The sequence below is a fragment of the Dendronephthya gigantea genome, unplaced genomic scaffold, assembly GCF_004324835.1.
Source record: "Dendronephthya gigantea isolate DGI-Jeju-01 unplaced genomic scaffold, DenGig_1.0 000015F, whole genome shotgun sequence".
Classification (NCBI taxonomy): Eukaryota; Metazoa; Cnidaria; class Anthozoa; order Malacalcyonacea; family Nephtheidae; genus Dendronephthya; species Dendronephthya gigantea.
Genome location: NW_021163025.1, coordinates 1,870,095 through 1,895,574, shown reverse-complemented (window position 1 = coordinate 1,895,574; position 25,480 = coordinate 1,870,095). Strand labels below are relative to the sequence as shown.

Below are 25,480 nucleotides of genomic sequence, written 5' to 3'. Positions count from 1 at the left end.
TGACACCTAAAACAGGCGTTATCAAATGGTGATTTGTCATATTGTTGTCTATGGTTTTACATTCAAGAACTTATATTTATATTCATGAGGGCATATTGTTATTAATAATTTATTTGAATTTGAGTATAATTGTGATATGTTTATGTCTCGTTTACGTGTATGCATGATCTTGGGCCAACAAAACTTTTTTGTGATGAGAATACCAGGACCATTTGTCATTATACTATTCAACTTTAAATTATACCAGCATGTGTCACATTGTTGACAAAATCCTGCGACTTCATTCGCAAATATCATTTCCCGAGTCAAACTGACGTAACGACAGTTGATACAGAACTTTATTCACTAATTATTTCCTAGCCTAATTCATCCGCATCAATAGACTTCTTGGCAATATTTAAATCCATAAATTTTACATCCTGAAAGATGGAAAACTAATTCATACCGGAGAAAGAGCACATCACAGCTTGGCAATGCTTCTGGAACTAAATGGATACATACCTTTGATAGTAGCCGGGTTATTGAGGTTTTATAGAAGTTGAATATGTTCTGGGCACAATCACAAGATACTAGTAAACACCTTTCATACTATAAATAACATGAATTATCAGTAGAAAATACCAGTAAAAGTTGTAATATCATGTTAAAGAATCAAAAATGGCTGCACAAATTCTCCAGTCAAAGTTGATAATAAAGACTAAGGAAATATTTCTACCTGCTGAACTGTGAAGACTCCTTTGGTACTTGATAACACCACCTCTTTATTTACGGACTCAAAGGCAAACGTCAACACAGCCTTCGCTTCCTAAAGAAAAATCAATTCGAAAATATAATAAGTTTTTTTTGTTGCTGGTAGTGAAATTCCAAAATAGAACTGACAACTATGTTCCAGACAACTATGTTTCTGGCAACCTGGGTGCAACTAAGGATTTTATAGCAATGATAATGAAATTATTTTGATAAACATGCTCCTGCATCTACCTGCTCTTGTTTTGCCTTCGGATCGGTGCATATTTCACCATCCTTAAGAATTGCAGTCGTAATTGCTGCCACTAAATACTTCATTGGAAATCCTGCGTTCAGCATTCCCATGCATGCGCCATTGATGCAACATGAAAGCAGCTAAGAAATTGTCAAGAATTATTACATATTTTACTGTACAAGCCATTGTGCAGGACAACACCTAGGCTCCTAAATTTTGACTATTTTCTGGACAAATCTTCTAAATATTTTTAATTGGATGAACTTTCTAGGGGGTGTACCCCCACCATGGTGTACCCCTACCATATGGCCCTGGCCCCATCCCCTAAACCTCACACCCCTATCATCTACCCCACTATCATAAATTTTACAAGGATACAGATCCGTCATTACAGACTTCCTGTACAACTATAGTCATGGCTGATCGTGGATGCAATGTAGTTATAATTGTCGAATCACATGTGTTTCTTATCAGTCTTTCCATTGCCTTTTCTGCACAACCTGATGGCAAAAAGAGGGTTTATTTGAACAGTTATAAAACTAGTGATAAAAATAAGCTAAGTTCTTCATTAAAAGCAAGTCTTTTGCAAGGCCATATACCTGGAATTCCTGTTTTAGGTCGAAATACAACCTCCACAGTCGCTTTATCAACAATTTCCTTGTTAAACCTCACTTCAGCGGGACCATAAACACCGACCATGACTGACGTGTTTCCTATAAAACAAAATCCAGGTACGCATTTACATATGAAAAAATACCAAGTACAAAAGTATAAAAAAACACAACAGATTATTGTACGACTATGGCCATACTGACACATACCGTGCGAGAAAAGAGCAGAGCCATCAGTGTTATTTAAAAGCCCTAATTCACAGCCAAAACATCGTAAGTTTACAAAATTTTGAGCAACTAAATTCTGCACTTCCTCCGCCATATTGAGTTTGAAGCGAGGTACGTCGTGTTAGGACAGATAAAGTGGTTCATGGTTACAAAGAGAATATTTCCAACATGGCGTATTTAATGAGAAATATTTTGTTTCGAACGCAGCTGACCAAGGGCTGCAAACGGGTCCTTGCTGTGGGATCAAAGGTTAGAAATGCTATTCAAATAATTGTAAATGCTTATTCAGTCATATAATAGACATCGGAGGCTTAAAAAGCGGTATTAATATTTACAGTATTTACTTGATACAAGCTTGAGTGTTGACTGTTGACCCCGAGGCCATCTGGCTCGAGCCGTTATTACCTTAATATTTAACCTCCTGTATTATGAGGCAGACTGTTTTCCTGGGTCTTAAGTACTTGGGATACAAACATACTCTGGCTGATGTCAGATTATGGTTACAATACCAAGTATTTTTATATTGGTACCAGAGATACAGTATACTGTATAAGGTAGCCAGTGCAAAATAACTGGGGGTCTAATCTCTATATCAAATACACAAGTGCTACATCTGATTGATAATGTGTGGTAAGACATGATGGCTGCACTCTGATCTAGGTGCTCAGCGGGGGTACCTGGATCATCTTATTTTTACCCTATGTTATGCCGGTGCACTCAAGTTGGAAGCAATCAAGTCTATACCCCTCCCCCGCTGTATAGTTTAGCATTACCAGCACATGTTCTTTTGATGGGAGAGAGCCAGGCACTTGGCTATTTTCCTGACGTCCATGAAAATACCTGTCCTTTTAAATTTCAATGTCACAGCTTTATTAGTAGAAACAAACAGTGAAAGAAGAATTTGCGTATTGATAGGTTATCTTTCAGATGAAGTAGTCCCACCATGCACACTACCATAAACTACCAGGCCAGACTAAAACTTAATCTCAATAATTGCCTCCCATAGCATTTCTCAAGTGCATCAGGTGAAGGCACGTTAGATTCTGAGGATGATGATGTTCCTCGTTTTCCTGGTTCAAAGTCCAAGTTCACTGATAAATTGGAGTTTGTTGATGTGGAAGAGGAAGGCCTCATTCCAGTTTATCGAGTGATGAATCGCAATGGCGAAATCACAGATAAACAGAACGAACCAACAGTATGTCATGCCATTATCATCATATAATTGCAGCAACTTTAAGATTTGTCATTTTTGCTTGCACTATCGGACGATACTCATAGAAGTCGAGTTTAAACCTTCGAGTTGCTGACAATTTCGTAGCCAAAACTCAAAAGTCCAACAACTTCAAGTTTCGTCAGATGACGTGAGCACCGTGTTTTGCGCGGGAATGACGAATTTCGTATTCATATTCTCTCCTGAAAAATTATTTCAATGATATACTGACCTATTTTTTCCCGCAGTTGAGCAGAGAGGTTATTCAGAAAGTGTACAGAAAAATGACATTGTTAAGCACCATGGACCGAGTTTTATATGAGACCCAGAGGCAGGTAAGTAACTCCAGATTACCGATCCCCATACACAAGTCAAAGCCGAGTTAAAAGGATGCTCGATTTTGAGTAATGAAAGAAAAAGAAGTGAAAACATTAGAGCTAAATGCAAATAAAGTTTAAGCAAGTTTAAGCGAAGGTAGTCATTAATGACGTAGTACTTTTCAAACAATTCAAAGAAGTGTTAAACTTTTAGGGAAGAATCTCATTTTACATGACAAATTACGGTGAAGAAGCAGCTCATTTCGGTACGGCAAGCGCTCTTGATCCAGAAGATTTGATATATGGGCAATATCGAGAAGCTGGTGTGTTGCTCTGGCGCGGTTTCACGCTAGACGACTGCATGAACCAGTGTTTTGCAAATGAAATGGACGCAGGAAAAGGCAGGCAAATGCCGGTGCATTACGGCTCGAAGAAACTTAATTTTGTGACGATTTCGTCGACTCTAGCAACACAAATGCCACAAGGTACCTTCATCGCAGCATATCTCCTATAAACTTATTTACATTTCTCGGGCAAGACCAGTGTTTTCGAAAGAATACTTTGTATTTTTCAGCCCCAGGTGCAGCGTACGCCATTAAACGTTCAGGCAAGCCTCACTGCGTCGCTTGTTATTTTGGAGAAGGTGCAGCCAGCGAGGGAGATGCGCACGCAGCATTCAACTTTGCTGCGACCCTCGAAGTTCCAGTCTTGTTTATATGGTTAGTAATGATGGAAGAGTTTGATGAAAAATCATTTGAATAAAGTCGGTCTTCGCAATAGTTGCTAAATTACTGATGCCAAGATCCGGTCTATACAATCTTTGAACGGCACTCTTCATCTTCTTCATCGCCACAACCTTGCTTCTCTTCTTTGCAATGTCAACAACATCAAATCTTCTGATATCTTCATTTGAGAACATGATCACCTCTCCTTTAACTTTTCTCATTGCTGACTCATCTCAACATTGTTTCCCTCATTCTTTCCACAATACCTCCCACCTCTCATCTGCAAATCCACCCTTCCATCCATGAATGTTCCTAATCAGCCCTCCATCTCTTTTTATTACCCTCCACATTATGTCAACATTTGTACCTGGTTCTTTACAAGATCAATCCACTCTCGTATCTTCTAGTCCAGTCATTGTAGTGCAATGTTCCTAACCATCTCTCCCTCATCACTTGTGATATTCTTGATCTATTCTTCCTTCCTCATCTTGTGTCAAGTTGCAAGTATTCACTTCTCTTTGCGTATTTGTTTTCAGTCGAAACAACGGCTACGCGATATCCACACCAACCTCAGAGCAATACCGAGGCGACGGAATAGGTAATCAAGAGTAAAATATCGTAATATAGTAATCAATAATGTATCAATCAATCAATAACATATCTATCAATCAATCAATCAATAACATATCTATCTATCAATCAATCAATCAATAACATATCTATCAATCCTAAACAGCTCACTCGAGGGTACAGTAAAGATTATCCAACAATTCTCAAACTGTCAGAAAACTGCATATTGCATGATACAAACATTTTTCTCTCAGAAAGACAAGTATAGTCAGCGAACTGATCATCAGTAATTTTCCTTCAGCCGGGCGAGGACGTGGTTATGGTATTCGTACAATTAGGGTCGATGGCAATGATCTTTTTGCTGTTTACAATGCAACTAAAGCAGCCAGGGAATACGTCGTTCGGGAATCAAAACCTGCTCTTATTGAAGCCATGACATACAGGTGGAGTTTCCTTATTATTTTCCCAACATATCGACTTCGTGATAATAAATTTTACTGCCCAACTAGGACCTTGAGAGAATACAATATAATTCAAATACTCGCATCATGGTCTAGTATTCTTTTGTTTGAATTTTATCGGTTTTCATTAGGATTGGTCATCACAGCACCAGTGACGACTCAACGGCGTATCGTTCGCAAGATGAAGTCAGTTCCTGGGATAAACTTGACCATCCTATTGCTAGACTAAGGTTTGTGGGCGTAATCTTGTTTTTATCCTGTTCTATCAATTTTAAGGTATTGTGATTCAACTCTTGATGTATGTGATTTACTGGATCAGCTAACCTAACTAAGGCTATTTATTGGCTCAGTTCTGCAAGAAAGTGCAGCTGTTGCCTTATTGTATAAAATCACATACGTCGGAACGAGAAACGGCTTTCTACGATTTTCAATATCGTGTTCCCCTTTTAGACGTTTCATGATCTCGAAAGAGTGGTGGGACGAGGAACAGGAGGAGAAATGGAAACGAGATGCCCGTCTGCAGGTCATGCAGGCCTTCGGCAGGGCCGAGAAAGCCGTCAAACCGCCGATGAAGAATTTGTTTACGGACGTGTACGACGAAATGCCACGAAACTTGTCCGAACAGTACGAAGAATGTCGTGCGCATGTCAGTAAATACCCAAACGAATATCCAATTGACGATTATGCAAGCAATGAATAAAATGTAGTCAAATAAATTGAATCGATGTAGTATATTTTAATAAAACTTGAATCTTGTGTCATCAAATGCATAAAAATTATTATAATTTAACTATAAAACACACTGTTCTATATTTCAAACTGGACTGTCTAGAAAGTTTCACACAGAAAGTAGATTAACACAGAAAAAATGAATATGACCGAGTTTTAAAAATCTTAGTTTATGCATCTTCGTAACGTTCCTTATCCTCTGACACAAAACTGGATAGTTTAGGTGAGTTTGGTGTAAGTTGGGACCCCCAAAGTGTGCAGGGATGATAAGGGATAATTTTGCTTCGCAAAAGTTCCTCTGCTTGTAGACAGGGTTGCATTGCAGTTTGGTACATCGAGGAACATTGTGGATTCATCGAGAAAACTCGGTCAATTTTTAACCCCGATTCTTCAGGTCTTCTCTGCTGCGGTGGAGGGGTAATCACGGGCACTCGGGGATACAATGGACTGTTGTGAATATTCCGTCTTAAGAGGTCATAATGGCTGAGCTCAGCATGTCTTGAATTTGCCTGAGAGTGGACGGTGGACGTAGCGACGTCGAGGCCAGAAGCGGGCTGTGAGTGTAAGGGTGTGGTCGAAATCCTAGCCTGCGAATGGGCGGTTACTTGGATGGCAGCCTGTGAATAAGCGGAATAGGCAGCTTGCTTACTTTGAGACCAAGCTGACCAACTGTTATGGGTGGTTTTAGGGTTGTGTGATGGTTTAGACACTTTCCTAGTTGTAGACTGTTTATGGCTGTTGCTTGATCTAGAAACAGCGGCCTCTGAACATTTCTTTTTCGCGGAGAAGTCATTGCCAATTTGACGATTCTGGTCCAAGCTCTTTTCCTCTGTATTCATACTTCTCCCAAGATTCGTAAAAGTCCAATAATTTTGACAAGGTTCTCCGAGCCTTACAAAACAATTGCGAGTCGATAATGTGCGGACAATGCTCGCTTTCAAACTGCCTGGAAATGTTTTGAAGTAGGGATAAATCTCTGCAATGTTCGCATGAATCTCTGCCACGGTTAGAGCCTTATTTGGCGAATTTCGTATTGCCATTGCTATCAAGGTTTCGTATGTAAACTGTTGTTTAAACGTTGACAGGTTTCTTGTCTTTTCAACAGCGCCAAGAGACTGGCCTTTGGCTTTGTGGAGGGTTTTTATTTGGTCACGCTTCATCCCCAAATTACAACCGGGTTTTCTGTACTGTTCGTAAGTTTTGTCCAGGAGTCTTTGTTTGGCATTTTGGCGAAGCAGGCTCGACATACTGAAGAGGTTGACAATGCACAGTAAGCTTGCAGATTTCCGCAAGCAAAGTTCAGTCAGCGATGTTCAAACTTTGAAACTGAGAAATAAACAACCCGACAATTTAACTCGGTTTTGATCGGAGAACAACCCCTAGTTTGAATTGCAAATTCGAGAAAAAACAAAGCTCCTGTGGCCGTGTTGTCAACGGGTTTTTTTTTACTTGATTGAACAAATATGGGAACTTCAATTCAACTAATCTCAAGGGTGATTATGCGACACTTAGGGAATTTTTCTTTTTTATTGCCTTTTTTTTGAGGTGTTGAATGAGAACAATGATAAGACAATAGAATCGTTGTCTATCGTGCACTTAGCATACAAAACACTCAACAAAGTTGCCACGCAAAAATCTCGAACCCCACGCACTTTCCACGCAAAGCAATACTCCCCCCCCTGAAATAACCGCTACAACATCCGTTTTTGTTTACTTCTAACGATTTTCGTGAAATTTCTTGTAGTGAAATGGTCGTTTTTATCAAGATTTTCAACCAACAATGGAGTGTTTTAAGTTTTGATGAACAACAGGAATGTTCTGGATATGATATAAAGCAGCGAATATACCAAACAAAGGTTTAGATGAAAGCATTTTGTAGATATTTTGGTTACTTCAATACTTCAGTGTTCCATTCATAGTTTTAATCGGTTCATAGTATCACTATAAATCTAAAAACAATTGTTATTATCCAATACACAATGATTTGTTGAGGATTTTCACAAGTTTATTCTTTAATATACATCGTAATGATCGTATCATACAAGTCCCATGAATTCAATTTGAAACTTCCATAGGGAATTCCTGAGGATAACATCTATCTTACATACAATGGTTACCTCATGGGGAACCAGTCAAAATTCAGTCTAAATCAGGAGGATGTATTTGTCCAATGTCACTTTAAACTTCCCGGGGGCAAGGGTGGCTTTGGTTCGATGCTTCGTGCAATTGGTGCACAAATTGAGAAAACGACCAATCGGGAGGCTTGCCGAGATTTGAGTGGCAGACGGATGAGAGATGTTAACGATGAGAAAAAGTGAGGAAATATTTGATTTCAGAACTATAAATTATTTCTTAAATTAAGGGACAAAAACAATTTGAATGGACTGGCAATGGTAGCCAAATTAACTTCAAAGATGATATCTGAGCTATTGTTGTTGCAGTTCTCACATAGAGTTCATTGCTATTACTTTTAGGATTGCTGATTGGCTGTCAAAACAATCTGAGAGAGATCAAGAAAAGGCAAGACGGAAACAAGAACGGCTTGAAAGACTCAAAACTGCTCCAAAACATGTTTTTGAAGATAGCACAGCGTACGCCAGTCAGATACAAGAAAATATGGATAGCATTGATGATGCCTTGCAGAAAGGTTGTTATGCTAGGTCTTTTTATGTTGGATAGTTTTATCAGTTTAAATTACTCTACTAAAGTCCAGAAAGGGTCCCTTCCTCTAACCTGAACCCACAAAACACTGTATTGCTCACACTGAAAAGCATTCAACTTATGACATATTTTGTTGCAGGTTTAAAATCCAGCACAAGTGGTCAGTCAAGTTCTAGTTTTGGAAAACGAAAGTTTGATGATAAGAAAAACAAAAAAGGACACAAAAAACGAAAGCTTTGGTATGTAAGAAACATGAAGGCACAGATTAACACCCAGATGTCTCACTTCTGACTCAAAAGCGTAAGCGATTCGTCAATGCGCATCGCTTTCTGCGCACGCTTAGCAAGTGACTAGAGGCATTCACCCCTCCGAAATAAAATTTCAAAATGGAGACGAACTGAATTGAAGTGAAAAACTGCACGATGTGTCAAATGAGTCGGAATATATGTACATTTATTGATTTGTACAGGAAGTTCCATTCAATGTAAAGATATTCAAACACTTTTTAAAAGAAATATGTTTGAAATTATGGAGATTTCCACTGCTTATAATTTTCCGCTCCTACGACAATCGAAAAAAGATAAAACACTCGTACAATATTGAAAACGAGGTACTCTAAACTCACTTTTCCAAAGCGCGTATAGATGATGATGGATTCAGACACAAACTTAACTACACAGTCGCCTTCTCTAGCAAATGAGAGGAGTTTTTTTTCCATGTATAAAATAGTTCGGCTCCATTTTGAAATTTCGGGGGGGGGAATGCCTCTAGTCACTTGCTGAGCAAGCGCTTACGCTTTTTTAATCAGAAGTGAGACATCTGGGTAATCTGTGATGACGGTGTCTAGCTAAGAGAATACAGTTTACAATGACACCTGACACAGCTTGTCAGCTACCATAGTTCACCACCATTGGTGGCTTAGCTTAACAATGATTGAACTCTCATTTCAGGGTCAATATTGACGAGGACTTGAGCAGCGACAGCGAGGAAGAAACAGACGCAAGATCATCTTGTTCATCAATGGCTGATAGCGACTTCAGTATTTCTGAAAGTTCCGGGAAATGCTCCAGCACATCAACAACAACCGACAACCCCCCATCCGGAAACATCTCCGAAAACGAATGCAATATCGACAATCCCTCTCGTGAAAGCTCTCACGCTGACCTCACGATCAAAATCGTTGCTAACGAAACAAATAATAGTGAAATAATCGAACAGGAAAAACACTCAGCCCCGTCCATTAACACACAAACCCTGACACAGTTAGCTACACCTAACAGTGAAAATAAAACAGAAAGTTTCAGTACTAGAAACGATAAACAATTAAATGAATCCAAAGACAAAGTTGGAATGAAAGAAAGTCTCCTGTCGAGTAATTCAATCAGTTCCACCGATGATACTGAAAAAAAGTGCGAAAAACCCAGCAGTGTGCAAGAAGAGACTTGTACTTCGGTTGGTTGTTCGATAGTTCTTTTAAAACCACATGATTTTTAGTTAAACGCGTTTTCATTCAGGTTTATAGAAAGACGGTTTTGATCTGAAGGGTCCCTCGCTGTATATAGAAGACGGTTTTAACAGTTCGCAAACATATTAAGTGTGAACGCATGCATACACATATATAGTCTATGTAGTTATAATAAAAAGCGAAAATAATATGCATGGGCCATTAACTCTGGGAACAAATTGTTTTTCCGGTCTAAACCCGGCCGTGTCTATTTTCTTAATTCAAACGTACTTTGGTTTTTTGTTTAGGTGACCGTACCTTTAAATTTGGACGAGTACAATTCGATACAGGATCTGGAATCGCTTGGTCTCGATGTTCTCAAATCAGCGTTGATGTCGTTGGGTTTAAAATGTGGCGGGACTTTGCAACAACGTGCTGAAAGACTGTTCTCCATCAAAGGAATACCTCGCGAAAAGATCGACCCGTCGCTTTTTGCTAAACCGTCTGGAAAGAAAGAAAAGAAACGATGAAATTCATATCAAAATATGTGCATGTATACTGACGAGTGTTAAAAATATGGAAGCTTTTCATTTGGTATTGCTTTTTACTTGCAAAACTTCTTTTCGAACGTATAACTATAAGCATTCTAAGATTTTGTAATTCAAATATTGGGAAAAATATTTAATTAAATAAATTTACAGTTCTCGTAACCTTGTTTTCATTGCTTAAATTATTTTCGCACCTGTCACGAAAAATACCACAAAAATAGCGGGCTTTGATGTTCATAAAGAATTTAATGATCACGCTGGGAAAAATATCATCTGTGGCATCACTGCATGTTCTTATTAGGCAGATAATTATAAACAAACTTGGACTAAACCCTCAAACGCCAATTTGGTGAAGCACACGATGAATTGTACAATTTGAAACCGAGACTGACAAATTGTTAAGTCACTAGAATAATGGACATGCAGTTTGCATGCACTTTAATTGTCGGGACAAATCAGGAGAATATCGATTTGATTTCCCCCTCTCCTACAAAATTTTCCGTCACAGAAAAAAATGCTTTTCCGATCTGTATATAATTTAGGCCACTAGTAGCTACTATATCTGGATCTACAAACTGGATCTCTTAACTCACTAAAAATAAAAGTTTTATTTACTGGATGCAATCAATTAATTAATGGCCGAACAGGACCAATGATTAGAACAAGCTAAATATTTGCCAATTATGTGGCTTCATCGATAACAAAATAAGCCAAAATAATTTTAAAAGCTGGGAACGCCATTAATCACGCAGCTGCTGGGGTAACTTATTTGCTATTAGACTCGCATATATAGTTCAAACAGTTTAAAATATTCTGGTATAAGAGGTATCTTTTATAATATATTAATTTACACACATCGAATATCAGGCAATCATGAATCATAGTAGAGTGATTGATTGAGTAACTCCAGTGTTTTCTCGGCAAACTATCACTTATGTAAGTTATGATTGGTTTTCGGATCTGTGGCCTCCTAATTCCTTCTATGTCCAACTCAAACATCATCAAAATATATCCATGTAAAGTGTAAACATTCCAAATAAGCTTTCAAAACGCATGTCGCATCTGCTGCGGTCATAAGGCACTTCTCCCACGAAAATGTTATAAAAAAACGTGGCAAATGTTGAAAATATTCATTTCCATGCACGGTGATCTATCAGCGAAAACAGAAAATGGATTCTTTGGGGATAAAAATTCTTTTGGTTCTTTGTTGGATCTGGATATGTCCAGTGGCTGTTGTGGTAAGTGGCAGGGTCTCACTAGACTAGAACGTGTATGCGGTGCAAAGATTTTAAAATAGATCTGAGCGTTTCAGGCTTCGCCTTTAATAAGTTATCTTAATTTGTTTAGGACATTACGGATATTGACGATTACGATCCTGGAACGTGCGACAGCAGCAACGCGCTTCAAATATACTCAGTAAACGACAGGAATGACAGGAAAAAACTGTGGGTTTGTAGCCCAGAGAAGGGAGTATACGTGTGGAAACCAGTCGATGGTTTGTACTCTAGAGTTTTGAAACACGGAGACGATAGACAACTATACAATTACAATGTTCAATGTCTAATAAATTACAACGCAGCCCGGCTCGCATCCTTTATTGTTTGGTGGGGTTTTTTTCGGAAGGAAAGTAATAAAACTAAACTAACTTTACTCACACTGAATCAGTCTATTACTCCTGAAATTCTGACTATAGATATACAGATAGCCACAGGAGAAAATAAGTTAGGAGAAATAGTTAATATAGTTTTATAAATTGTTTTCATTCGATGTCGAAAGTGCATAGCAGTTCAAAGTCTGTTTTCCACTCGTTTTTTTTTATGCAGGCGTTGAATTTTATGGTGAATACCTTTATCCTGGTAATGATTGCTCAGATATTCTCGACCACGAACCCGATGCAGAGGAAGGATTTTACTGGATTACACTAGGAGGTCCAAATAAACGGAGAGTTAGTATGATACGTACACATTATGATGAGTTTACCTCATCAAATACCTTGCAATTAAGATCGGGTTGCTAATGATAGAAATCCTGTTGGCACGACATAAAGAATTGAGTTCAGTAGTGGCAGGTTCCTACCCTGGGTGCACCGTAGTGGCAGATTTCCACCCTGGGTATACACTATACAGTAGTGGCAGATTTCTACCCTGAAATTGACTGGATACATGCATGCATCGTAAGAATTGATGTAAAGATGTTGTAGGCTCGAATTTGAGATTAGAAATGAATTGTTATTATGCATGAATGATTGTTCGCTTTTCTTTCATTTTCATGCAGGTATGGTGTGATATGAAGACGGACGGGGGAGGTTTCATGCTCGTGGCTCGAAAACATGCGATTGCCTGGGATATTCCTTCGAAAGACGAACCAGTACATCCGCTAAGCGATGAATTGTTCTGGACAAGTCAGCTTGGAGATGCTCCTATCTTGGATTTCAGGATTCAGTTATCGACAAGCAAGCATTTCAACGGCACCAAAGCGCACTGGTAAGAAACGATTGGTAAAAAAATAAATGAGCAAAACGTAAAAGATGTCCTCTATGATTAAGGTTGGGTTTCATTGACATTAGAAAACCCCCGTAGGCCCGTACATCGAACTTCTTCAAATGCCAGCGATTGTCTTCGGCACTGACTACTGATTAATCTGATATATCTTTATGCTACATCATTTTAGTTCAACAATACCGTAGCGGCATGTTTTACATCTTAGGTCTTACCGATTCAATAAGTCAAGAACATTGGGGAATTTGTTGATCACAACTGATGGATGTGATACTCTCAATCCTGGCATTGGCGATATTGCTTATGTAAAAGATCTGCAAACTGGGAAAATTGTCACAACCACATTCGCTTGCTCTGTGTTTGGTAGTGCAAAAAGTGACACGATTTATAAATCTGGATGGGTATGTGAATGGGGACTCTTGATTATTCCCTTTGCATCAGTGATAACTTTCTTTTTTCGACCCAGAAGGCTGACTATTTCCTCTTCTCCACCAAATATGAACGTTGACAATGCATGTACAACTTTCCACTGCTGATGATGTAATTCATTACTTTAACATTGCAGCCAATGATGAACGAATGTCTGAAGAAACCTTGTAAAGGATCAGGATATCTTCATATACCAGGAATTCCAGCAATACAAAATGACCACACTGGCGTATTTAGGTACGCCGTCGTTTGTCCTTGAGGGTCTAGTATCATGATGATATTGAAACGGTGATAGAATTTATTTTTTACAGCTTCAGCACGACAGACTCGACTTCTGGAATCAACAACGATGCGACTGCATATGTTGGATGTTTATTAAACAGCGTAAGTGAGTAAAGTGACCTACACCACCAACCATGCATTACCCCCGGGCGCTCTCTCCCCTCAGCCCTTTTTCACTATTAGGTGATGGTTGAATCGAGTTGAATGTGCATGAGGGCTGAATTCATGACTTTGTAGTACAATTTATACATTATTTTCCGCTGTTGACCTGGTGTGACGAGCGAAGAGATCAGTCATTTTATAGGAAACATAGCATTCTATAGTTGAAAAGGATTGGTCTGAAAATATCAGCTTTATAACATATGAATTAACTCGTTCAAGAGAGCGGGGAAATGTCAAACGACACAAACGCGAGAGAACGATAAGCTTCGATAGCGACAAGCTCCAGCTTAGAAAATTCTTCGTATCATGTTCAACCTCATGCATTCAATATAATTGTTTATTACGCTAGTGTTGTGGATGTTATGGTCCTGTTGGCGGCACAGCGAACTACTGCACGCCTCAATGTACCGTGATTAACGGAGGCACAAAAATTGACGCAAAGAACGTTTTTACCTGGGTTTGGGTGAGAACGTCCCTACCAAAACACATTTGGAAAAGATGCATGGAATACCAAAAGAAAGACGATAGCGGTCAACTGCAGTGGTACAATTTAATTGGTGATTCCACAATTCCTGAAAAGGTGCTATAAGTTTAATCTACGATGCGACACTTAGTATACGTATAGTTTAATTCAAGTCCTGCTTTTAATCTTTTAAAGGGAAGATGTCCGAATTCAGAAAAGCTTCGCCTAAATACTGGGGTAAGCCAAATATCTAGAAATTTAGTTAGGTATATTTGATGTACCTTTAATTATGATATGGCTAGCAAACTAAAGGTCGCTGGTTTGATTCCAACCGTGGTCGAGCTTATTTTTCAGCTTGCCTATTTTTGATAACTCGGAGTATTACTATCAGTCACAATATTGAGTATATAGGACTAAATTATTGCTACATTAAATTGTTTAGATTGTAGTGCTTCCAGATGGCGCAGATGCTGGTAAGGTGCCCGCAATACCGGGAATGCTGGAGTACCGTCTTGATAGCAAGAAACTCTATGTAAGAGCAAACAAAACATGGAGCCCGTTAACCCAAGAGAAGGAGGTAAATCTCTTATCATTTTGCAGGCCTTGGAAATCATTTGCCCTTTGCTATAAACCTGCGTTCGCTTACGCATGCATGTTCATATTGTCTGAAACTTTATAAAACATATTTTATACCAGGCAAGTAAACTGTATTTCCCAGTCACCATTTTTGTGACACTATTTTTCTTTAATTTTTAAACTGACTTCTAGTCTAAAATATGTTTCTAGTAACTGGTCTAAAATTTTAGACCAGTTCTAGTCAGTCTAAGGGCCGCGGGACCGATTATCGCATGCATTAAAATGTTGAAAGATGGTTTAAAGTACAGGTGTATGGTAAGTTGGGTAGTATATGAGACGACTTTTAATTTGAGTTACCTACATCTTCATGCATTACATACCAATACCCTATTTAAGAAAACTCTTCATGTCTTTAGCAAAACTTTTCACAAGAAGTAAATTTGTTAATTTTTTTATTCATTTGTCCCAAGGCACAGGTGACAGGTCTGTCTGCCACTTTTTATTAGACGCCACTTTTTTGTAACCATCCTCTGTTTATTAAAAAATATCGTGAAATTCATGACAGCGATTTAGCAGGATTGCATATGAGCAACAATTTTGATACAAAGAGCCAGCCATTTGTTGAACTTTTAAAAATCTTTAAAAATCATTTGGCAAATATCAATTTTCGGTTATATCTGCATGATTAGGTGAAAGGCAGGTTGTTACAATTGGAAAAACGCACGGATGAAAGATATATGGAACTCAAAGAAGAAATCAATTCGACCGATACAGACCTGAACAGGAAGATAGATTATGAACTTGCTGAAATAGAGAAAAAATTGCGCTTTTTTTTCGGATCAACTTACAAAGGTAAGTAGACCTTACCCATTATGACGTTTTATGAAATTATTTATTAAGTATCAAGACCGTGATACATTGGTTTTTGGTTTTATAAAGACTTATTTCAATTCTTCAAAAGTCATATCACGCGCTTCCTTTAATCTTGGGCAACCGGGCTCGTGCAAACAGCCCCTAAAGCTTGTATGGCAAACGAGTGATATTTGAAAAGAGGCTTTATTCACTTAATATTTCAGTATGTACCCAGTACAAATGGTTAAACGAGTCCGACAGACGTTACAATTACCTTGGCGGCTCCAATAAATGCGACAATACTATCGTAAAAGCATGGTACAGATTCGGTGGTGGTGCTGGATCCCAGATGTACACTAGTTGTCGGAGCTTTGGCTATTGCAGTGCTGGGGCTCCGGGATATTTGAGCGGCAGTCATCCAACCTTTGGGGAAGGAATTGTTTCTCGCACAGTGTATTTTGCTAACGGTAGATATTCATGTTACTCTTATAGCGACACAATCAGAGTTATCAATTGCGGTTCGTACTACGTGTATGAATTAGTTCCACCAAGCGGTGGTTGCAACCTACGATACTGTTCGTATTAGAAGTTAGAATGAAAACATTGAATACAAGGAAATCATGTTATTAAAACAATCAACATCATGTGATTTAAATAAATATTGGTCAAACAAACACGTTTGCTGAGAAGTATTTTGTTCTGTGATTTGACCTCCTTCCCGTGAACAAATAGTCATTGTATCTTTCCAGGCACATCCCTATAATAGCCAAAAAGTAAAAAACGCGTGGTGCATTTCTTCAGAACTGAAGGTCTGTACATGTTCAGTATTTTCATGTGTTTGGTCTCCAGATGGGACACAAACCTAAGTTGTTCACTGCATGATAAAATGGTATGTGTGATGATTTCATACATAACTAAAGGCAAGCTAGCCAGGTTGTTTAGCTAGACAGTCAGCAGGCTGTTTGTCACAGCCATCTGAAGTATTTTGCGCGCTGCCGACTGCCGAGCGACAGTTTACAAGCTTATCAACCATCTATATGCTGTGCATGACAGCACACGTATTTTATTTTGCCGACTCGATCTGTTCTCCCTTCTAATCTTAGGATTTCAGAATCGGTTGTATAAAATGAGTTCAGCCGAAAAAACCACACGCCTTTAGTGAAATACTTTAAAAAAAGACTACGTCTTTCAAGATCTATTTACTTACCAGTTCAGACTGTGATTGAATGCCCTGCCATGTATTAATAAGCGAGTTGAGATTTGAGAACAACGCTAACAGGTTCTACAACCGTAACAAACACCACAGACCCGACTTATCTCTTCCTGAATCGATAAGTAAATGATACCGTCAAGCAAACAATATGTAAACTTTCTTTTTATAAAATCGCATTTCTTTGCTGAATACTTGTCCTTCCATTAAAAGCCGGCGTTTTCGGCCATTATTTAACACGATATTTCAGGTATGAAACAGGTTTAGAAGATAGCTGCATATTTGAGGCCAAACAACATCACACTAGTTCTTTGTTTCCTTTGTCTTTGCCTTTTGTTTTCTTTGTTTTCTTGATAGCACTAATGACAATTTGGCCTCAAATTTTTGCATATCTACCAACTCTGGTATGAAATACGGCGTGCATTGCCTCATACAATATTCGGAGCGATTGAAGATTAGCATTCAGCAAAGACAATAGACAGAATTCAAGTGCTCCTGGCAATTAAAAATTCTATTCAATTGTTCTTCCCCTTTGGAGGCTGGTATTGTTTTCAACTCTGAATTGCAGAATTGTCCCGTTGATTAATTAACACATGCAGCATTTTTAATCTTTTGAGTATCTCACAAGCGAGATATTGGATTTCAAGACAATAGAAAATATTTATTTTTACGCAAGTAAGCGGGTAATTTTTTTTTGTAATTAGATCAGAAACCACAAAAAAGATTAGTCGAAGTTTTTAACCATATTTTTCAATATTGGCCACATGAATTCAATGCAAGTCTTGATCACAACGAAATCATCGCTCAGCCGAACTTCACCCTGCAGTCGCCTCAGGATAGAAACGACTCCAGTCAGCCAGGAGAGATCGCGGCCAAAACGAAAGCTCCCCCCCCCCTCCCAAACACCAGGCCTGACTATATACGGACTCCATAATAAGTCAGCTCGCTAATCTCACAAAACTATATTGAGTCAAATGAGCAATGAAAGAAAAATGAAATACAACTTATTTTAGTAAAACATTTAAAGCAAGTACTAGAGCTAGGAAACTACATTCAAAGTATAGTAAAACATTTAAAGCAAGTATTACAGCTAGGAAACTACATTTAAAGTACATTAAAACATTTAAAGTAAGAAATAACAGTATTAAAGACACTCGGACAGTCAACATAAAAAATGCGTGAAGGCCATCATCAACTTAAGCAAAAAAAAATCCAACGGCGACCATCAAGAACAGGCCAAACTTCGCCGCCATGACACCCGTGGCACCGCTGGGGGTAACGGTATAATTGTTACAATTATTTGTTTTGCAACAATACGCGGCGCATGATTTCAGCTTGAGTTGTTTGGTTCGTGCCTTGCACGTTGCTTCGGCATCCGGACAGACCTTGTCTGTAGCATTGTTGCAACCTCGTCCAAAATTTTCGAGGCCATTAACGTCAATGTAGAACATTGCGTAACAATACTCCGAGGCGCAGTTAACAGTCTTATTCCGGCAATTCTGCTGGGCAGCGGGTGATTTTGACGTGTATTCGCAGGAGTTACATATCAAGGCACTTTCTAGAACATAAACAATCAGGGGCCATAATATTCTTGTACGTTTGCATGGTGACATCAATAAGTAAATTAGTTTGTAGGTACACCACGTAAGTATTTAATACTGTAAAGCTTTCGGTCCGTTAACCCGGACCTTCATCAGTGCAATAATGAAGGCACATGAAACATGCAAACTGGTTACTCGTAGTTCAAAGGATGCATGTAATTCTCCCGTAGCTTTTGCTCAACCCGATCACAGAAAAATTTGCTGAATTGCCACGTAGAATTGACTAGTTTAGCACTTTAGTAGTTAACTTTTAACTGTAGTTAAATAAGGACAGAATTGGCCAATCTGAGTCTTGTATTTCTCAGTGAACCAGGATTTAAAGTCAGTGAAGAGTTTTATACAACCGGCCCCTAGTGTCCCATTATTAAAAAATATCACTTACCAATGGCTGAGAAAGCCAGCACAATTGTAATCGCGAGGATAAAACGACTTGATGAAAGCATTTTGTTATAGAATCTTACGTCGGATGAACTAGACGGATAAGATGAGAAATACTTAGAAATATACACGAAGAACTAGATAGAATACAAAATAACTCTAAAAGTAAAATATAATACCCAGCTGCTGTGCACTAAAGCAGTTTTTAAATATTAAACATTTGTTAAACAAACTTGCATTTAACAATAATTAATTTTGTCCAACTGTAAGGAAAAGGCTTAAGGAGTTAAGGCTGTTTTCCACTTACGCGTTTTTCATACGCAGCACGTACACGCACGTAAAAGTCTAAATCCTTATACATGTTACCTTTGAAAAAACTAAGTGAATAGATCGAAGGACCTTAGTTTTCTGCATATTTTAGTATGCATTAGTTGACCTAGATGTTAAATAATAAAAATTTGAAAGCATTTAAAATTTTCCGTACGTGTACGTGCGTATAAAAAACGCGTAAGTGGAAAGCAGCCTTTAACCGCCCACAATAATGCAATGAAAATAAATGAATATCCACTGAGAGCAGTAATGAGCGTCGGTAAAGCCAGGCCTAGTTTCACTGGAATCATGCATTTGGTTACTACAGTCAATAAACGAAACCTCAAAAATGGACGTTTTTATTGAGGAATACTATATTAGCTGTAGTGAATTATGAATATCACTACATGTAATAGTCGTGTACACCGTCTTCTTGCTACGTTAGCACAAAAACTACATGCCGTATGTGATGCTTTGTGCAAATAAAACTATATACATATAGCTGCAGTCTAAATCAAAAATAAATAAATAACGCGCGTACAAGTATTGCAAGGTCTCAAACATAAACCAGAGGCAGAGTAGCGCGGGCTTCCTGTCAGATATTTGTGAATTACAAAACGGTCGGGTTATCTGTTTCAAGCACTTATGATTTCCCCCTGTGAACGCGGAGAATCGACCAAATTTCCGTCAGATTTCATCGTGTGAACATGCAGCTATATTCAAATTCTAGCAAGACCCTGAATATCGATAGTTTCGTATGAGCGCGTCGTCTTCGATGTCTCAAGGAACGTCAGCTTATACAATATAACAAACCGCTTCAGTAGCAGCTTGTCAAGCTTAAAAAACATGCCGAAAAGAAAAAATTGGAAGTAGAAACGGCTTTCACCCACCTGAAAATCTACAATTTTTTATCTTCTTGATCGGTACTTCGCTGTGTGTCAACTCGCTTTGGGCAAACAGAAAGAAATGCGTCGCTATAGACGGCGTCTCCTATTGTCTATGACAAAAAAATCCATGAAAAGTCTGCGCCATATACGGATGTGATGACGACATCGCACTTAGAATCTCTATTCCCATTGGTCAGACACTGCATGGATGTCAATAAAAAAATTCGCTTGCTCAATGAAAGCAAACAAAGCCGGCTGTATTTCACAGAACGCACTCCATCACTGTCACGCAACACCGCAACAGCTGAAAGTGTCAATAAAAACTTGTAGTAAAGTTGGTTGCCTACTATTCTAAATATCTATTTTTACGCAAAGTAAGCAGGTAATTTTTTTTTGTAATTAGATCAGAAATCACAAAAAAGATTAGTCGAAATTTTTAACCATATTTTTCAATATTGGCCACATGAATTCAATGCAAGTCTTGATCACAACGAAATTATCGCTCAGCCGAACTTCACCCTGCAGTCGCCTCAGGATAGAAACGCCTCAAGTCAGCCAGGAGAGATCGTGGCCAAAACGAGAGCTCCCCCCCCTCTCAAACACAAGGCCTGACTATATGCGGATTCCATAATAAGTCAGCTCGCTAATCTCACAAAACTATATTCAGTAAAATGAGCAATGAAAGAAAAAATGAAATGCAACCTATTTTAGTAAAACATTTAAAGCAAGTACTAGAGCTAGGAAACTACATTTAAAGTATAGTAAGACATTTAAAGCAAGTACTAGAGCTAGGAAACTATATTTAAAGTATAGTAAAACATTTAAAGCAAGAAATAACAGAATTAAAGACACTCAGACAGTCAACATAGAAAATGCGTGAAGTCCATCATCAACTTAAGCAAACAACAATCCAACGGCGACCATCAAGAACAGGCCAAACTTCGCCGCCATGACACCCGTGGCACTGCTGGGGTTATAATTGTTACACTTATCTGTTTTGCAACAATACGCGGCGCATGATTTCAGCTGGAATGTTTTGGTTCGTGTCTCGCACGTTGCTTCGGCATCCGGACAGGCCTTGTCGTTAGGATTGTCGCAAGATCGTGCAACAACTTCGGTGCCATCAGCCCCAGTGTAGCGCGTTGCGAAACAATACCCCGAGGTGCAGTTAACAGTCGTATTCCCGCACTTCTGCTGGGCAGCGGGGGATTTGGACGAGTATGCGCAGACGTTACAAATCAAGGCACTTCCTAGAACATAAACAAACAGGGGCTGGTTGTACGAAGGCTGGATATAACGCCATCCACCGGATAGTGATTTTTCACTTGCTTAAAGACTCTCTTTCATAATTTTTCTTTCCAAAGCTGGAATTTTATTACTTTTCAAGCACTTTTTGCCGGTTGTTCGAAAGGCGTTTAGCTTAAACGGTGGATAAGCCAAAGTTTAAAATTCCTCTCATACATCTTGTGAATGACTAAATCTGCATCTAATAATGCATTAAGTACTTCCATTGACAATTAAACTATTTACATCGACATATTTCAGCTCGGTTGTTCAATAAATCGATAATTTTGTTTTCCATTTTGAACTTATCCACCGTTTAAGCTAAACGCCTTTCGAACAACCGGCCCCAGGTCGCTCACTATAGGGGACTGTTTACATGAGCCGGATTACTCGAGATTTTACGAAGTACTGAATGATTGAGAGCCTTCACAAAAACTCTTTTCAAAAACCGTTTAGCAGGAAACCCCTAAAAGGTCTTATTTTATCGTACTACACAGAGGAACTGAAGTTGCGCCCTCTTACGAGAGCAATACAGGGGACGGTCGTTCAAAAACCGGTTAACCCTGGGTTAAAGTAAATCTTTACACATTAATATTTTGAATCGTTTGTTTACAAAGATGAATATATTTTACCATTAATATTTTCTGGACCGATGGAAGTCATATTTTCGAAAGTTTTATAACAAACAGTGGTTCAGAATCGCATTTTAAGAAGTAAAACACTGGATTAAAATTTAACCCTAGTTTAGGTTAGCGCTAGCTTTGAACCACTTACTGACCCCATGGTGAGAAAATCTAACTCTTATAAAATCGAGGCTTCTCCCTTGCGCAATATCGTATCTGAAACATGCAAACTCGTTACTCGTAGTTCAAAGGATGCATGTAATTTTCCCGTAGCTTTTGCTCAACCCGATCACAGAAAAGTTTGCTGAATTGCCACGTATAATTGACAAATGTGACCGGCGATAATGATCTTATTGATCTGGAGACATTCTTTTAGACTAGTAAACTTTTAACTGTAGTTAAGGACAGAATTAGCCCATCATGCAGAGTCTTACATTTCTCAGTGAACCAGGATTTAACTATGCAAAATGCAGTCAGTAAAGAGTTTTATATACAACGGCCCCCTAGTGTCCCATTATTAAAAAATATCACTTACCAATGGCTGAGAAGGCCAGCACCATTGTAATCGCGAGGATAAAACGGCTTGATGAAAGCATTTTGTTATGGAACCTTACAGTACGTCGGATGAACTAGACGAATAAGAACAGAAATGCTTAGCAATATACATGCATGGAGAATAACTAGATAGAATACAAAATATCCCGCTGTGCAGTAATTCCACAATATTAAAGTCTTATTAAACAACCTTGCATTTAACAAAAATTAATTATTTCCAACTGTAAGGAAAAGGCTTAAACCGCCTACAATAATGAGCAATAAATATCCAGAGAGCAGTAATGAGCGTCGGTAAAGCCAGGCCTAGTTTCACTGGAATCATGCATTTGGTTACTATAGTCAATAGACGAAACCTCAAAAATTGATGTTTTGAATATCACTACATGTAATAGTCGTGTACTGTGTGTACACCGTCATTTTGCTGGTTTGCACAAAAACTACATGCCGTAATGTGATGCTTTGTGCAAATAAAACTATATACATATACCTGCAGCCTAAATCAAAAATCAATAAATAACGCGCGTATAAGTATTGCATGGTCTCAAACATAACCAGAGGCAGAGTAGGGCGTGCTTTCTGTAGAATATTTGTGAATTACAAAACGGTCGGGTTATCTGTATCAAGCACTTCGGATACAAACCGCCAGGTCTTATGATTTCCCCTTCTGAATGCGGAGAACCGACCACATTTCCATCAGATTTCATCGTGTGAACATGCAGCTATATTCAAATTCTAGCAAGACTCTGAATTCGATAGTTTCGTATGAGCGCGTCGTCTTCGATGTCTCAAGGAACGTCAGCTTATACAATATAACAAACCGCCTCAGTGGCAGCTTGTCTGGCTTAAAAACATACCCGAAAAGAAAAAGTTCGAAGTAGAAATGGCTTTCACCTACCTGAAATTCAACAATTTTTGACCTTCTTGAACGGGTACTTCGTTGTGTGTCAACTCGCCTTGGGCAAACAGAAAGAAATGCGTCGCTATTGGCAGCGTCTCCTATGACAGAATCGATGAAAAGTCCGCGCCATATAAGGATATGATGACGACATCGCACCTAGAATCTCTCTTCCCATTGGTCAGACACTGGATGCCAATTAAAAAAATCGCTTGCTCATGAAGCAAACAATGCAGTCAAGGCTGTATTCTCAGTACTAACTCCACCACTGACAGGAAACAGCTAAAGTGTCAATCAAAACTTGTAACAAAGTTGGTTGCCACTATATTGAGTATATTCTTCTGCTTATTTTGCTTAATCCACTATTATTTGACACTATTTCATGTATAATCATAAAAATCATTTTGAACTATAACAAAACTTGTATAAAACTGTGGGATATTTTGATCAGACAAATATCCAATGGCAATAGTAGCAGGGAGCTTTGTTTACACTGCGTGCAATCAATTCCTACACACCTCACGAGGCCAAGGGTAAACGGGGCTGATTAAGCTTTGTTTCAAAAGATTTTCTTCCCCAGTGATCACTGACAATAGCCTTCGTTGATTATCGGTGAAGTTTAAGAACCAGGCTCGTATGTGGTATAACAACTGCCTAAAATAGACAAAAACGCATCTGGACGTTTTTTACTTAATACCAGCCGTCAGGAGAGTTAATAGAATAATAGTCAAATATTAACTCTCCTGTTAGGTCGAAAAGTTGACGCGAAGTTGTTGTCGGACTGTATATGTGTAACCATATTGTTATTCAGTTATGATTTTTGGCACTTCACTTGATGTAGGTAAATTCTAGAGGTTGAAAGGGTCTTAATTTCGAGTGGAATTATCAATTATACACACTTCAAATTCAAGCCAGGAACAACTGATGGGAAAATGAGTCAACTGTTGATAGGTCCTCCGGCAGGAATCGAACCTACGCAGTTTATTGCATAAGCGTATAGGTTCGATTTCTGCCGGAGGACCGATGTTGACTCCTTTTTTTTAATGAATTTGAAGTGTGTATAATTCCACTCGAAATTAAGACTCTTTCATATTGTTATTCATTTCAATGCCAAAATTTTAATTTTCGAAGCTGTATGCAAAGTCCACAGTATTTATTAAACGAAATTGATTAACTAATATTGATTCAGAAAGCGGCATCACTCGAATGCCTTTTATGCTATTAAAATCAAGCCCCGAATGTAAATATTAAACAATGCCATTTAGCTCGGAGGAGAGATTTTTGTCGATGTCTAGGGAATTTTTTTTTCTCAAATGACACTCAATGAGCAAAACACAGATGCCGGTTCGTCGTTAGTTCCCCCAACAACACGTGTAATTCTGACAAACCACATGTATAAATTATTCAGTCTTGCATTATGCATTATAAATTATGCATTCAGCGCGGAATTTTTGTCATTCCTGAACGAATTAAAGTACCGTCAGTTTAATTAACACCGTGAGATAGTGGAAAAAAAACTGACAACAAATAATATCAAATACGGCTTGCAAATAATAATATTGTTAAACTTACCAGAAGTATATATGCATGTCATATGGCAAAGAATGTCTGGATCACTTTCACAGTTTGAAAAAAAATCAAAAAGTCGCAGATATTGAACCCGTGGTGTCAGTCTGATCTGATTGCCGTCCCAGTCCATTCCGTCGCGATGACGTGATGTAAAACCCTCACGCCCACACTTTCATTTGCAACATTTATGCAAAACTCTTCGCCATTTGTGCAAATTATAGCGAATGATATTTTTCAATTCTTAAAAGTCATTATATTGGCATATGGTTTGACGAACCCGTCAAACCATTGTTAATTTTTTCTCAAAGAGAGAGAAACTGCAAAGCTGCAAATGCAAGTTATTTAGATATATGAAATTTAACTTAGCATCAAATGTGGTAGGTATAACAACTGCCTAAAATAGACAAAAACACCTCTCAAC

The 25,480-nt window shown here is 38.5% G+C and overlaps 5 protein-coding genes and 1 long non-coding RNA gene across 6 annotated transcripts; 3 read left to right on the top strand and 3 right to left on the bottom strand.

The window, feature by feature from the left end:
* Positions 1-122: 122 nt before the first annotated feature.
* On the bottom strand, positions 123-2,066 carry LOC114519963 (exosome complex component RRP46-like). The gene is made up of 7 exons (XM_028540155.1): positions 1,804-2,066; positions 1,582-1,695; positions 1,361-1,482; positions 982-1,122; positions 716-805; positions 502-588; positions 123-419 (listed from the first exon to the last, which is right to left on the bottom strand). The coding sequence occupies exons 1-7, from the start codon at positions 1,913-1,915 to the stop codon at positions 357-359; spliced, it is 729 nt and encodes a 242-aa protein (XP_028395956.1). The 5' UTR covers positions 1,916-2,066; the 3' UTR covers positions 123-356.
* LOC114519959 (2-oxoisovalerate dehydrogenase subunit alpha, mitochondrial-like) lies at positions 1,978-5,868 on the top strand. The gene is made up of 9 exons (XM_028540151.1): positions 1,978-2,070; positions 2,828-3,016; positions 3,280-3,366; positions 3,563-3,833; positions 3,923-4,067; positions 4,610-4,671; positions 4,945-5,086; positions 5,236-5,334; positions 5,555-5,868. The coding sequence occupies exons 1-9, from the start codon at positions 1,990-1,992 to the stop codon at positions 5,802-5,804; spliced, it is 1,326 nt and encodes a 441-aa protein (XP_028395952.1). The 5' UTR covers positions 1,978-1,989; the 3' UTR covers positions 5,805-5,868.
* An 81-nt stretch (positions 5,869-5,949) lies between these two features.
* LOC114519961 (protein fork head-like) lies at positions 5,950-7,150 on the bottom strand. The gene has a single exon (XM_028540152.1). It carries the CDS (start codon positions 7,078-7,080, stop codon positions 6,004-6,006), a length of 1,077 nt encoding a protein of 358 aa, XP_028395953.1. The 5' UTR covers positions 7,081-7,150; the 3' UTR covers positions 5,950-6,003.
* Positions 7,151-7,529: 379 nt separating this feature from the next.
* LOC114520016 (replication stress response regulator SDE2-like) lies at positions 7,530-10,607 on the top strand. The gene is made up of 6 exons (XM_028540211.1): positions 7,530-7,689; positions 7,909-8,147; positions 8,308-8,480; positions 8,634-8,733; positions 9,445-9,946; positions 10,247-10,607. The coding sequence occupies exons 1-6, from the start codon at positions 7,582-7,584 to the stop codon at positions 10,466-10,468; spliced, it is 1,344 nt and encodes a 447-aa protein (XP_028396012.1). The 5' UTR covers positions 7,530-7,581; the 3' UTR covers positions 10,469-10,607.
* A 1,028-nt stretch (positions 10,608-11,635) lies between these two features.
* On the top strand, positions 11,636-16,418 carry LOC114520085. Its single transcript, XM_028540289.1, has 12 exons — positions 11,636-11,724; positions 11,834-11,981; positions 12,310-12,431; positions 12,761-12,969; positions 13,193-13,385; positions 13,550-13,650; positions 13,725-13,797; positions 14,207-14,437; positions 14,516-14,557; positions 14,763-14,897; positions 15,586-15,748; positions 15,973-16,418. Exons 1-12 carry the CDS (start codon positions 11,656-11,658, stop codon positions 16,332-16,334), a joined length of 1,848 nt encoding a protein of 615 aa, XP_028396090.1. The 5' UTR covers positions 11,636-11,655; the 3' UTR covers positions 16,335-16,418.
* Positions 16,419-18,022: 1,604 nt separating this feature from the next.
* Positions 18,023-23,584, bottom strand: LOC114520262. Its single transcript, XR_003686676.1, has 5 exons — positions 23,491-23,584; positions 22,576-22,669; positions 20,137-21,383; positions 18,942-19,030; positions 18,023-18,516 (listed from the first exon to the last, which is right to left on the bottom strand). It is a non-coding gene; the product is annotated as an uncharacterized LOC114520262 (long non-coding RNA).
* Between the last annotated feature and the right edge of the window lie 1,896 nt (positions 23,585-25,480).